General features: G+C 39.9%; 1 protein-coding gene across 15 annotated transcripts in view; it reads right to left on the bottom strand.

Moving 5' to 3' along the window:
* MCF2L (MCF.2 cell line derived transforming sequence like) overlaps positions 1–13,445 on the bottom strand; it is a 251,774-nt gene that overhangs the window by 226,144 nt on the left and 12,185 nt on the right. For 14 of the 15 annotated variants that reach the window (XR_005596398.1, XM_039531149.1, XM_039531159.1 and 11 more), the window contains exon 2: positions 9,107–9,305. Coding sequence is in view for 14 of the 15 variants with exons in the window: in XM_039531149.1 (XP_039387083.1) it covers positions 9,107–9,284 (178 nt within the window). In the remaining variant the exon portion in view is untranslated. Of the gene's footprint in view, positions 1–9,106; positions 9,306–13,445 lie in introns of those variants that run through there. The other variant, XM_039531252.1, reaches the window with a different exon arrangement.

The raw sequence follows: 13,445 nt of genomic DNA, 5'->3' as shown, positions 1-13,445 counted from the left end.
TTTAGACAGACAGGCTTGCTAGAAATATCACAGCATGAATCAAGACATTAAGCAGCCTTAACAACCCAGTCAGAAGGGAGAGAGATGCAGGTCTCTGCCCAAGAGAGTGACAGCTAAGGAGCCAGAAATCTAGAAGTGGGTACCCTGGGTGGACCATGGAAGAGGTATACAGGTGCAATTGCCTTAAAACTGATAGCTGGGCATGGAGATTTTAAAAACACAATATGTCTTCCTTTAACTTCCAGTATACCAACAGGTAATGTGAAGTTCATTAGAAGCTGAGTTAGCATCACACATACTCCACTACAAAAGGTGGTATGTGCACCTTCCTAAGGGTGAAATTCACTTTACCTACATTTAAGCCAGATACATGCATAGCTGATCCATCTGCAAAAAAACAAACACACACACTTTGAGGGACTGAGTAGTATGAACTGTGGAAGATGTTGGTGAAGAGGCCCTCTTCACCAGGGTGAATTTCATCCTAAATTGATACCAAAAAAGGAACAGGCTAGTTAAGAGGCTATTTTTATTCAGCAAGAATTAAGCAAGTATAGTAAGTTCTTTTTTTGTTTTTTTTAAAAAGGCCTTAGCACCTCTGTGATGGAGATACCCATGCAGGAGGGACCAAACAAACAAAACAAGCTCTGTAGATATGAGAGAGAGAGAAAAAATGTGAATAATGTTGAGCCGTGTGACAAAAATACGTTCAGAAGTGATGTATAATTCTTAAATCTCAGCCACAATCAATGGTTTAAAAATGCATTATTAATGTAACGTAACAATATCTCTAACTGAAGATATAAGCTTCTACTATACATCTATTTGGCAGAACAAAGCTTTTACCAGATAAAAGTTCATCATTTGTCAAATTGCACAGTTTAATAAAGTAATGTATTTTTAATCTTGTGAAGACAGGGTTTTGTCGGTAACGACATCACTGGCTGATGCACAAACAACATTTGTAGTCCTACTTTAACAAACAGCTTTTTAAATAGTAACGAGTTTCCAGATTCAATTCTTTATTATGTCTTTAAGATTTAAAAGTGGCTACTTTGCTACCAGACTTCGCTGCAAACATATCAGTACAAAACCACTCTTAGTGGCAGAGTTTAGAATTCATCATTGTGTCATGAGATCTCCTTTCAATAAAAGTGTTGCCACCTTCCTCAAGATAAATAGTGACAAATAAGCACGCTTCCAATCCAACTTGAAAAGAGCTTTCATAGACATATCAAAAGACATAATCTAGTCCACTAACAGTCAGCCAACTGGCACTTCTCTTCACCGTCTTCATGAGAATATCTTAATAAAGAAAAAAAACCTGCATCCTATTAAGGAAATAGGATATTCTTTCCTTTAAACTTAATTTTTTATGAATTATTCAGGACATAAATTATAACTATTTGCTATATGAGTGTAATATAAGTTAAAAACTGCATCTCTCATGCCCAAAGGATCCTAAAATACTCAGATGTGACCTGCTAGTTGTCATTTCACTAGTCTGCAAACCTGCTAAAATTCAAGAAAAACCTAATGTTATCACCCAGCTTCACAGTAAAGATTTAGCAGAGAACAAGAATGAATTTCATATTACTATGACTTATATATTTACTATAAATATATCACACCACTCTATGTAACATTTCATAATATTCTAGAAAACCACCAACTCCACCTGTACATTGTGTGTATGATGAATGTGTATGTATATATCATATATAGGATCTTGCATGCGCACATGCCACACAAAGCACAGCTGATATGGTACCCAATTAATACAGAATTAAAGGAGGATAATATAAGTAATGTCAATCAGCATGTGTTTACGGAAAATAGGTCTTGCCAAAGTAACTTCTTTAATACGTTAAGTTTGGTTGATAAAGGTAATAGTTTTGATGCAACAGATTTCTGTAACGCATTTCACTTGGTACTGCAAGAAATCCTGATTCATAAACGAGGATACAAAATCAATATGGCTAACATTAAATGGATTAAAACTAGCAAAATTATAATTACATTGAGATAATTTAACAGTGATTCACTGTTGAGCAGCTGTGTTTCTAGTGGGATTCATCAGGGGTCGGTTCTTGCCCCTACCACTGTTTAGCAATTTTATCAATGACTTGGTGGGGAGGGAGGAAATTACTACTAGAAGTTTGCAAATGACACAAAGATTGGGACACTAGTAAATAGTGAAGAGGATAGGATAGTGATCCAGAGTATCTGGATCACTTTCTTTGCTTGTGCCCAGCTTACCATGCATTTCAATACACGGAAGTCCGAGGACTGCCGACACAATTGGTTCCTGAAAATTGCGTCTTAAGTCGAAACGTTGTAACTTGGAACTGCAATCCACTCCACTGCAGGACCGAGCATCGTAAAGTCTAAACCAATTGTCATAAGTCAAATCAGGGTGTCAATTCAGAAGCATCGTAGGTCGAGTGTCGTAAAGTCAAGGACTGCCTGCCATACGGAAAGTCATAAATTTAGGCCCAAAAAATTTAGGCCTTGCTTACAGGGCAGGAGACACTATCCTGAGAAGCAGTGACACTGAAAAAGATTTTAGGTCCATGGTAGATAATCAGCTGAAAATGAGCTCTGAATGCAACACTGGCCAAAAGAGCTAATGTGATCCTTGGATGCATAAACAGGGAAATATGGAGTAGAAAGAGAGATGTTATTGTCACAGGGTTGGTCCTGAGTTTGCAACAAACCACTGCTGCATCCCCAATCAGGTGCAAAAAGACAAGTAGTTTATTCAAGTGCCACCCCCTTCAGGCAGGGCAACACCTGCAGCACTCAGTCAGCAACACAAGACAAGTTGCTGGTAGCAAATTCAAAACAGTAGCCCCATGTCAAGCCTACCTTTCCTCATGGATGCTCTGGCAGGCAGCAGTCTGTAGTTAGTTCCTGACTCCTGCCAGGCTCCTCTTACAGAGTGAGAGGTGGAAGTCTACTCTCCCTCCCAGCCAGCCCCCAACTGAGCTGGGATCCCCCCTTAAACTCCTCCCTCCAAGCCTGACACCTACTGCAGGTGTAGCAAGACAGGGCTTAATGAGTCCATTGCAGTTCAATTACCTTTTCCCAGCCTGTGTGGGGTTTGTGCTCCCCATTACAGTTCTATTTGCCTCTTTTTCACCCCCAATGGTGCAACTTCTAGTGGGAAATGGTGTGCAGTTCTGATACCCAAGAAGTATAGTTATAATCTGAAGAGGATTCAAAGAAGAGCCACGAGAACGATTAAAGGATTGGAAAACATGCCTTATAGCAAAACTGTGCTCCTGGAGCCTATCCATTTAGATTATCAAAGAGAAGGTTCAGGGATGAGTGGATTACGGTCTAGAAACACCTACACAGGAAACTGAAATTTGATAATCTAAACACAGAAAGGTGTAATAAGATCCAATGGCTTACTCCGGGGGGAATTCTGCATCAATGCATGCACACAGAATTCATGTCCACTACAGATTTCTTTGCTTCCCCACAGAAAAAACAAAAAAAGACTGACAGGAAAACAAAGGGAAACTGCAAATGAGGCGATGCCCCTCTCCCCAGCACCACAGGCGCATTGTTGCAGACAGACAGAGCAGCTGGCAAACAGGTAAATCACTACCTGGGGGGCGGGGGGCAGGGCTGGGGATGCCTCAGCATGCTGGGTCAGACCTAACTTCCATGCATCCATATCCAGAGCGCTCCCCGCCTCCCCTGAGCCTCACAACTCTGCACCTGGCTCTCCCCAGCTTTACCTGGTGGCTCCTACCCTGCACCGGGCTCAGTGCTAGTCCCTCTGCCCTGTGTTATGCCAGTGGCCAGATTAGTCAATCACCATTGCCCCAAATCTACAAACTTGTTCACTTACCAGATTCAGTTATCCACAGTATGTCTTCTAGTCATTAATGCAAATTATCAAACTTTTCAATGTACATACATACAGTCTCACCAATGAAATTCGACCACTCCTAGATGAAGGACAGATCATTGGCACACAGATGAAGTGGAGTGGGGGAGATGAGAGATATTTTCACCCACAGATATTTGCACACGCCTCTAGTCTTAAAATTTATATAAATAATATAAATGGGATATTTTCCATCTACAGTACCTAGGTTTATAAGCGCTTATCTGCACAGCTCCACACACACAAACCTGTTTTGTTATATAAAAGATATGCCAACATTTTTAAACGAGTGTGAAAGGCCAAATTAAAGGCCAATATATTGGTACTCTTAGTTTTCTACTCATCAGCGTAAAAACAATCCTTTTGCTGCTATGCCATATCACATAGTGATTTCTAATATAAAACCAAGCCACAAATGTCAACAGTTTTGAGACATACATACAAATTTTACATTTCTTTCTATATACGAGGAAGTGGTCATCCATTTTGGTTACTGTTTTTAATCAATATTTTCTCTGTAAACATGCCAGTTGTATTTGTTGCAATAAGCCCTTTGAAAAAAACTTTCAGATTGTCCCCTGCAGCCTTCCAAATAAAACCAAGGTTAATGCCAATGAAATATTGAGTATGGTAAAGCTTCTTGGGGAATAGCACCTGTTCCACGAAAGTTTCTTGGGAGATGTTCTCCAGTAAAGTGCAAGAACAAATAAAGGATTAGCTAGACTGGCTAACTTATCTTTCCTGCACACTCAGCATTCCAATTCTATATTTTTTTTTTTTAAGTGGTGGGGGAAATTTGTTACATTCAGGACATTCAAAAGTAGAATGGATTTAATCCAAATGCATTACTTCCCATCCCTTTTTGAGAGGGAAGTCAATTCTGGATAATATAAGGTAAAACAGTTGTAGATCACTATTTAGTAAGCAACAACAAACATTACCACGTCTCACATTTATCCTGATTTTGCTGCTGGTGAATGATTTGAGTGCAATGCATAAGTAGATTTAGCAGAATTTATAAATGCTTAGTAGAACTGGTATATGTTTTTTGGGGGGGGCCTTGTACTTCCATTAGGCTATTATTAAGATGAGTACATACCAGTGGTTTGGTAATACAACGTTAGCTGAAAATCTGTTTCAGATTTATTAAATTACACCTGCTAGAACATCTCAAAGCAAGCAATCTCAGCAATCTAAGGCTGAAAAACTATTGCACAGAAAGCTATGCAATTTAACATTTTTAGTTGAGGCCAAGAAACATTCTTCAAAGAGTTTATGAATGTAACAGCTGAGCATTTCAAGAGTCTGAATTACAGCTTTACAACAATCGTTAAATTGGTTTTTAATTACTCTTGTAACAAGTTTTTGTGCTTCTATAGGAATTGCTGATACACACGTACATTCAGCTGCTTGCAGTTCTCTTGTAATTTTTCCACATAAAAACTAACAGAAAATAAACCCATTTTATTCAGTTTTACATTTTAAAAGTATTTTCTGTTTGGCAAGTATCTCTTATTGCCTAATTTTGCACCAGACGGATTTCTCAAGCTTTATTTTCTGTTCCAGATCTTTGCTTGTTTTGATTCTTTAAGCCCCCGAGCTGAGCTGTCCTTAGGTCCTAACTTTGGTAAAAGCTTTGTCTGTAGCACCCTCATTTGGATGCGGCTTGCCACAGCATTCCTACTTGCTGTTTTCACGATGGTTATCACCAGTATGCCATAGTAGCACATTTACCTTTCTGCAAGTTCTAGAGCCACCTTGACCTCACTAAGTCATAGGAGGAGACTGGGACAAAAAAACTGCAGGAAGACCAGGCTCCAGAAAGCCTGCGGGCACAGAAGTGAGCTGGATCAGCCCATTGCTCAAAAGACACCATTGCTACATGAGCATACACTGGAACATAATTTGCAGGAGGTGGCGGCAGTTGACACTCACCTGCAAGCACAGCACTCAGGAGCTTGACTCAGGCTGAGCTGCAGTGGGAGGAGGCAGTGCCATTTTAAAAAGACATTGTGCCCTAAGGGAAAGGAGGCAGGTTGACTAGTATCGGTTGAAAGCTTTGAAATTCTTTCATAAAAGAACAGGGACAAATAATCATGATTTTTTTCCCCAGAACCAGCTCTAAAGGCAACAGAGGAAAGAGGGAGTATTACAGATGCTACTTCAAAGTAATTGTACACACAACTTGTCTGTGTGACGTCACTTCTGTCCTTGTTACCCTTGCCCTCTATTCTTGCCACTGTTTCCCCACGTCACATCTTAATCTAGACTCTAAACCCTTTGAGGCGGAAGTTGTCCCTCGCTCTACATTTGTGCAGTACCTAGCGCAATGGGGCCCCAATCCTGACTGGGTCTCCTGGGAGGTATTCCAATATAAATAATGCCTAATACAATAGGGATGTTGACTTTTGAAAGAGAGGCAGGAGGTTAAAACACTACCCTCAGATGGTTAAACAAATAAAGGCAGTGAGAATGCTCTCTAATGTGATCTATCACAGATTACTAGGCTGCATGAGAGATTTAAAAACCTGATGTGTTATGAGAACCAAAAAATGGCCACAGAAAAGCGAATACTGCATCACAAGTTCTGTAATTTATTCCCCACAGCAATATTTTATAGCACTATTCCCCCACTCCCCGACCAAAAAGTGTTCAGTTTCAATGGGCTATGCTCACACTGCTTTTCTTAAAAGCAGAACTCACGAAGGGATGAGGTTAATTTGTCTTGAAGAAATCATTTGAACAAGCATTGAAACTGCTAATCCATCATCCACCTCCTACGCAACCCACTCACTATATAAAAACGGTTAGTTTTAAATATGTAAAATATTATGCAATTGTCATTCTTTCTAGAACTGATCTTTAAGCAATCCCTTGACAACAGTCATAGAACTCTATTATCAATGAGGCTAATTTATTAAAATAAAAACTCACTAAAAATGGCCACAAACACAAATGATCCAATTTCTTTTGGTCTGATTAGTGTTGCCAGCAACATTGTTAGTTATGATGGAGAAGGAACTTTCATGCTGAGCTCTTAGTTTTATAATCTTATAACTTCCGCCCTCCAAAAAAAATTAAGTTAATGGCTGTGCCCACCATCTAGTTTCAAGAAAATACGTTCCTACATCTTTTGACTTTTTAGAATGAAAACAATTTTTGTTGCAACTATGAATTTTAAGGTGCTTTTTTTGCACTGTGATTAATAGTTTGGAACTCACATGTCAAACTTGGGATAGCTATAGTCCTCAGTGAAGAATCTGCTATGTACTGAACTGACAATATTGATGAAGAAGGGCCCAGTCCTGCTGTCACTGAAGTCTGTAGGAATTTTGCATTAAACGTCACTGAGTGCAGCACTGGAACCAATGTTAACAACTGAAATTACTATAGGTCTTGAATGCACAGTACATAGTTTTCCTTACTGGCTTAAGTACACCAAGCAGAGATATCCAGACATCGGTATATGCAATTGTGGATATCCACAGTGTCCAAAGGATCAGAAACAATTAGAAATCTCTGAAGCCTTGTTTAAAAACCAAAAACCGACCCACCAGGCTTGAAGCCAATGAAGTGTTTCAATTTAGGAAATTAACAAGATATTTAAAGCAAAAGTATTCTGTGCAAACCTAGCATAAGATTCTTGCTTAAAATTACTAGAAATTGACGTTTAAACATTTTAAATTAATAGTAATTTATAAAAACTTCTAGACTAGTAAAAGTAACAAATACAAAAAACAGTGGGTAGAGAAAATGTTTAATTGCCTCTCTTCTCTTTTCCTGCCCCAGCCTGATCACCCCACACTTAATGTTTGTTTACAATCCTTTAGGTCTTGCAGCCAAGCAGCACATATAAGCTAGGTTTCTCAGTAAAATAGTAGGCTCTTCTTTAAGAAAAAATGTTGCTTTTAAAGTTAAAATTAACTTAATATATCACACGCTTCAGAACAAGGTACAAGAAACTAATTATAAAATAACCTGTCAGAGAAAGTTTTTTCCTAGTCTCACTCTGTTAGAGGTTGATATTAGCTACAACATTCCCTACAGAGCGGACACAGAGTACTGTAATTGAAGTGGGATGAGGGATGCAGGGGCTCTACCTGGTGAACAGTCAATATCACTTCAGTCTCTCACTTGCCTTGAGCAGCATATAATTCAATTGCGTGCGGAAAAGACAAGCAAGGCAAACAAAAACAAAACAGCTAAGTGGTCTTGAACCAGTCAATGGCCTCTGAGTCAGCAGTGTTCAGCTTGGGAAGACCTCCAGGAAGCCCAACACAAAGAACCACCATACAGCATGCATGTAACATCTTCCACAGAACCACAGGTGCACAGGGGGCTGTTGTGAATGCCCCGGACATGGTGGTTGATCTTGGCACAGCGAACCACACCAACCTGAACCTGTTAAGCTGGCTCCAGAGGTGGCGTGGGAGCCCAGTACCAGGTAGCCATTCATGCAGCCTGGTGGTGATGTTGGAGTTCCTGGAGTGGCAGAGGCTCTCTCCTATTCTGTCCATCGCTGAGAACTGATGATGTTATTAGTTGGATGGAAAGTGGGCAGCCCTGCCCAGACAGGATTTCTGCTATGCAGTCAGTAGTGGGGTATATCCCTGAACAGTGGTACGCGTGGCATTTGCTGTGCTTTGGTGATCCGTTTGTTGGCTGCATTCTAACACTGGATGTTAAGTGGAGGAATATTGCCAAGTGCATGGGATATTTCTCATGGTATGATTAAGATGAGTGTCTACTACTCGAGTGTGGGCAGAGTTTAACCATCATCACACATTGGGGTACAATGCACCTATGTTCTCAGCATGTTCCCTCTGATTACCCTTTGGGGGAAATCAAAGCTGCAACCAGTTAACCAAATCGACTGGATCCTGCTTACTGTGGACCTCGACAAGGAAATGCTGTGAGCAGTTGCTGAGAGGAAGAGCTTTCAGACTGACTGCTTGGAGAACAAAGTGGCAGCTCATAGGACAGTCAAGCTGAACCCCAGACTAGATATTTTTTCCAGTCTACTTTCCAGAATTAACTTTTTTTTAAAAAATAAATACTAACCCTTGAAGAAGAATCCTTGCTGAACGCGACCAATTTTTTAAGCTATGCCATCCTACCAGCCAACACTTGGCTAGTATGTTATGAAGGCTTTCAACAGCTTGGCACCAGCAAGAAACATTTGCAATATTTGGTAGATTTTCTCACCTGCGTGCATTGCTGGCACCTGCTGCTTCTCTCGCACAAGCTGGATGATGTCCGATACCACAATTTGTGGCTCAATATCTTCTTCTTTCTCCTCATTCGACTGGCTCTCTGTTACGAAACAATTGCAGCTGCCAGTTTCCTTACATAGGATCACCCTCCAGTGCCAATAGACAGACATTAAAATGCCTTATGTTGACTTCTGCCAAAAGTGAGACAAATTAAAACATTTAGCATTATTCAAGGTAAGTTTAAAAACAGTGATAGTTACACACATTACCAGCACCTTTGATTTTTGGAAGAGAACAAAGCTACTTTATACTTAAGAGGACAGGTGCGTATCCAGGATATCAGATGAGTGAAACTAGCTTTCATCCAAAAGTAACATCAGGTTTCCTTGTATGAAAAGGCCCTTCACTGAGTCTTGAACCAGAGGCCTTGAGACAGATTAAGTCAATTTAACTACAAACTGTAACATCCTAATGGAAAACAATATACAACCTTATAAACAAGTGCATGAAAGCCAAAGATACTTCTATATACACTTCTACCCCGATATAACACTGTCCTCGGGAGCCAAAAAATCTTACCGCATTATAGGTGAAACCACGTTATACTGAACTTGCTTTGATCCACTGGAGTGCGCAGTCGTCGTCGTGCCCTCCCCCCCGGAGCACTGCTTTACCACGTTATATCCAAATTCGTGTTATATCCGGGTAGAGGGGTACTTTCAATGTGAGAGACCAATGCTTATATAAAAATCTCTCGAACAAGGTAGCTTAGATAAAAAAGAAAATGGCCCAGGAATACAAGATTTGCAAAAAGCAAAACAATATAAATATTTAAATATTTCCTGCAACATGGAAAGGTAAAATGACTGTTACAGATTTGAAAAGTACGTGTTAGGAAACAAATTAACTCTGAGGGCATTTTGGTGGTGGGAGGAGGACCAAGGCAGGGAAGAAAAAATGCTATATAAGTAACTTGTTTTGGCTTCTAACACAGGGTATGGGCCTCTTGAGGCTGCCCTACTCCTGGAAGGGAAGAACTGGGGGGCAGGGAGAGATGTAAAAGTTAATTCTCTATACAAAAGGTGAGAGCTTTAACTGTGTGTTTATGGATGGGAGAGAGAGAGAGAGACAGGTTTGTGCATTTACAGAAATAGATGAGTGGAAATAATGTGTATTGACCTCAAAGTCACTTGTTCTTGAAATCAAAGATAAATCATCATTAACTGGGGAATAAAGCTATATTATTTCATATAGGATTTTTAACTTTGCGGGAGACATCTCTTAGTTCCTGAGACTTATAACTGCCAAGTTATTTGTTCGTAGTGTTGTAGCAGAGTTGATCCCAGGATATGAGACACAAGGTGGGCGAGTTAATACCTTTTATTGGACCAAATTCCATTAGTGAAAAAGACAAGTACTCAACCTCCACAGAGCTCTTCATTGAGAAAGTCTAGAAAGAAACAAGGCTCTAGCAAGAGGAAGTTTCCCCTCCATTGTTGGGATGGTGCCAGATTGGTGTGGCCATACTGAATGAATGGTGTGAGCTTAACTTGACATGACTTAAACATGGCTGAATGGCTGCAGAGGATGCTGGGAGCAGGTTCTCTTTCAGCAGAAGAAATGTTGATAAAGAACTGGCAACATCTGCATGTACGATTGATATTGAACCTACTGGTCAGCAAATATGGGCCCATGCAAAAGTAAATATAACATGCATAAAGTTCCAGCATGGAGCACAGGTCGACATGGTTGTAGTGACCTTACGGCAAGAACACCACACAGAGAGCCAGAGTGAATGACTAATTGAGTAAATGTGAGATGATCTGCATTCGGAACCATCCCCCTTCTAAAACACTAATTAGGTAAAAATTAGTAGCCACACACCCACTGGGCATACTTGTAAGACATGTGACTCCTTTGAGGGAAAAAAAGAGTATAAGAATAAAGCAAAGTAAATTACTGTGGTTGGGATTCCTTAATTGATGCTTGAAGAAGCAACGCTGCTAGACAGTTGCCAAAATTCTGCTCTGTGAGCTCGAGTAGACTGTGAACAGAGGGGTCTCAAGGCAATCAAGGCTTGATTCAAAGGGAATCCAAGAAAGACCAGAGGGCTAAGAAAAACAGACCAGGAGGAAAGAAGCAGTCTATAAAATTGGTAACCACCTTCTCTGTTTGCCAAGCAGGAAGTGTGGGAGGCTAGCACAGGTCCTGATTGTGTATGTTTGTGAAAGAACAGGAGTACTTGTGGCACCTTATAGACTAACAAATTTATTTGAGCATAAGCTTTCGTGGGTTACAGCCCACTTCATCGGATGCATGCAGTGGAAAATACAGTAGGAAGATATATATATATATATATATGTATATATATACATACATATACATATACACACACACACACACACACACACACACACAGAACATGAAACAATGGGTGTTACCATGCACACTATAAGGAGAGTGATCAGTTAAGGTGAGCTATTATCAGCAGGAGAGAAAAAATTGTAGTGGTAATGAAAATGGCCCATTTCCAGCAATTGACAAGGAGATGTGAGGAACTGTGGAGGGGAATAAGCATGGGGAAAAGAGGAATGTATAGCTCTTAATGTCTTACACGGAGTTATATGCTTAATATAACCCTTTACCACTTGTGTAATTCCTTTTCAATAAACTGCTGTGTATTGCAGATAATTACTGTGGACCTTTTCCACTGGTATGACAGTAATCCACCGGGGCCAAGTAAAGATCCATTTCAGGGGTAGTAAAGCCCCCTGTTGTCAACATCCATCACATTACACCAGCGAAGCAACCTGAGACAGACTTTTCCTATCAGTCTAATAAACACCTTTGCAGATTTAAGTCAATATAGGGCCAAAGAAAATACAGGGAACAAAGCTGCTGGAGACCCAAATAGCTTTGCTAAGTAACTCTGTGCAAGTGAACAAGAGGGAAGAAGGGACATGTGATGACATCTCCACTCACATTTAGTATGCACTGGACAAGGATGTGACCTATGATGATTACTGGGGAGGGATAGCTCAGTGGTTTGAGCATTGGCCTGCTAAACCCAGGGTTGTGAATTCAATCCTTGAGGGGGCCACTTACGGATCTGGGGCAAAATCAGTACTTGGTCCTGCTAGTGAAGGCAGGGGGCTGGACTTGATGACCTTTTTGGGACCCTTCCAGCTCTATGAGATGGGTATATTGCCATATATTCTACTCTCCACTTACAGCAAGAAAATATTCATTGATTCTTTTACTTTAACTTTCTCCATATTTCCAAATGCTGACTTTGACTGCCTCAGAATAAAATTATTATCCAAGAGTATAGATGGTAGTACTGGTATACTTAGGGATTATCTGCATTATATGTGCAAGTGACAATCTTACTGATTTAAAGAAAACTGACTCAGCAAGTGTAGCTTGGAATAAAAAGGATTGTTTGTAAATAAAGAATGAAACTAGCAATGTTTTAACCATGAATCCTTCAGGAACAGTCCGAGAAGGATTAAGTATTATCTAATTAGAGTTAATTACTATACTTCACTCACACACACACCCCCACACCCCTCCCATTCCTACCGAAGCCCTTCTGCTCTAAACACTGTTATAAACTGTATTTTCTCAGTTTTATTTGCAGCCAACATGACAACTCTCCCCTTCTCCCACCCCTGCCTCATTTCTAAATATTATAGGCTTTGCTGTACTTTTAAGTCTACTTTTAAAATAAAAAGCAGAGTGCCTGATTTTTTAAGGTGCTGAGCATCCATAGCACCCACTGACTTTAATGGAAGCTGCATATGCTTTGTACTCCGAGAGCAAGAAATAAATACATTTTTAAAAAGCAATAAGCCATTCCCACCGGTAAAAGAATACAAGTAAATGGTTCCTCTCTAGGAGATCTCTATTGTAGCGTGTGCAGCATTACAAGAGCGAGATACACAAAAATGAATATTATGATAAATTAATTTGTATTTAACTCTGCAGGTGTTCAAACCATCACAGGCAACAATGAAAACAAGAGACTACACATGCAGAGATAACTATGTAACATATAATGCTGGAAGTTTAGCAGAAGATAAATACTACAAAGTGTAACAGCATTTTGTACTTTATTTGTTGATACGGTACTATTCATTGTTTCTCTTGATTATCTCACAGGGTATATTTAAGGAAATATTTCTCCCTCATTTCTTGGCTAATATTTGGAATTTTCTAATCAAGAGAAATTAAAAAAAAATCCTTTGAGGAGGACACCATCACAGAGCAGAGTTTTTCCTTCTCAAAAGTGAAGTGAAATGAAGTAGAGTTACTGTGATGTTCCCCTCTGG

Source organism: Mauremys reevesii, linkage group 1 (genome assembly GCF_016161935.1).
Source record: "Mauremys reevesii isolate NIE-2019 linkage group 1, ASM1616193v1, whole genome shotgun sequence".
Taxonomy (NCBI): Eukaryota; Metazoa; Chordata; order Testudines; family Geoemydidae; genus Mauremys; species Mauremys reevesii.
This window is presented reverse-complemented; position numbering and strand designations above follow the sequence as displayed.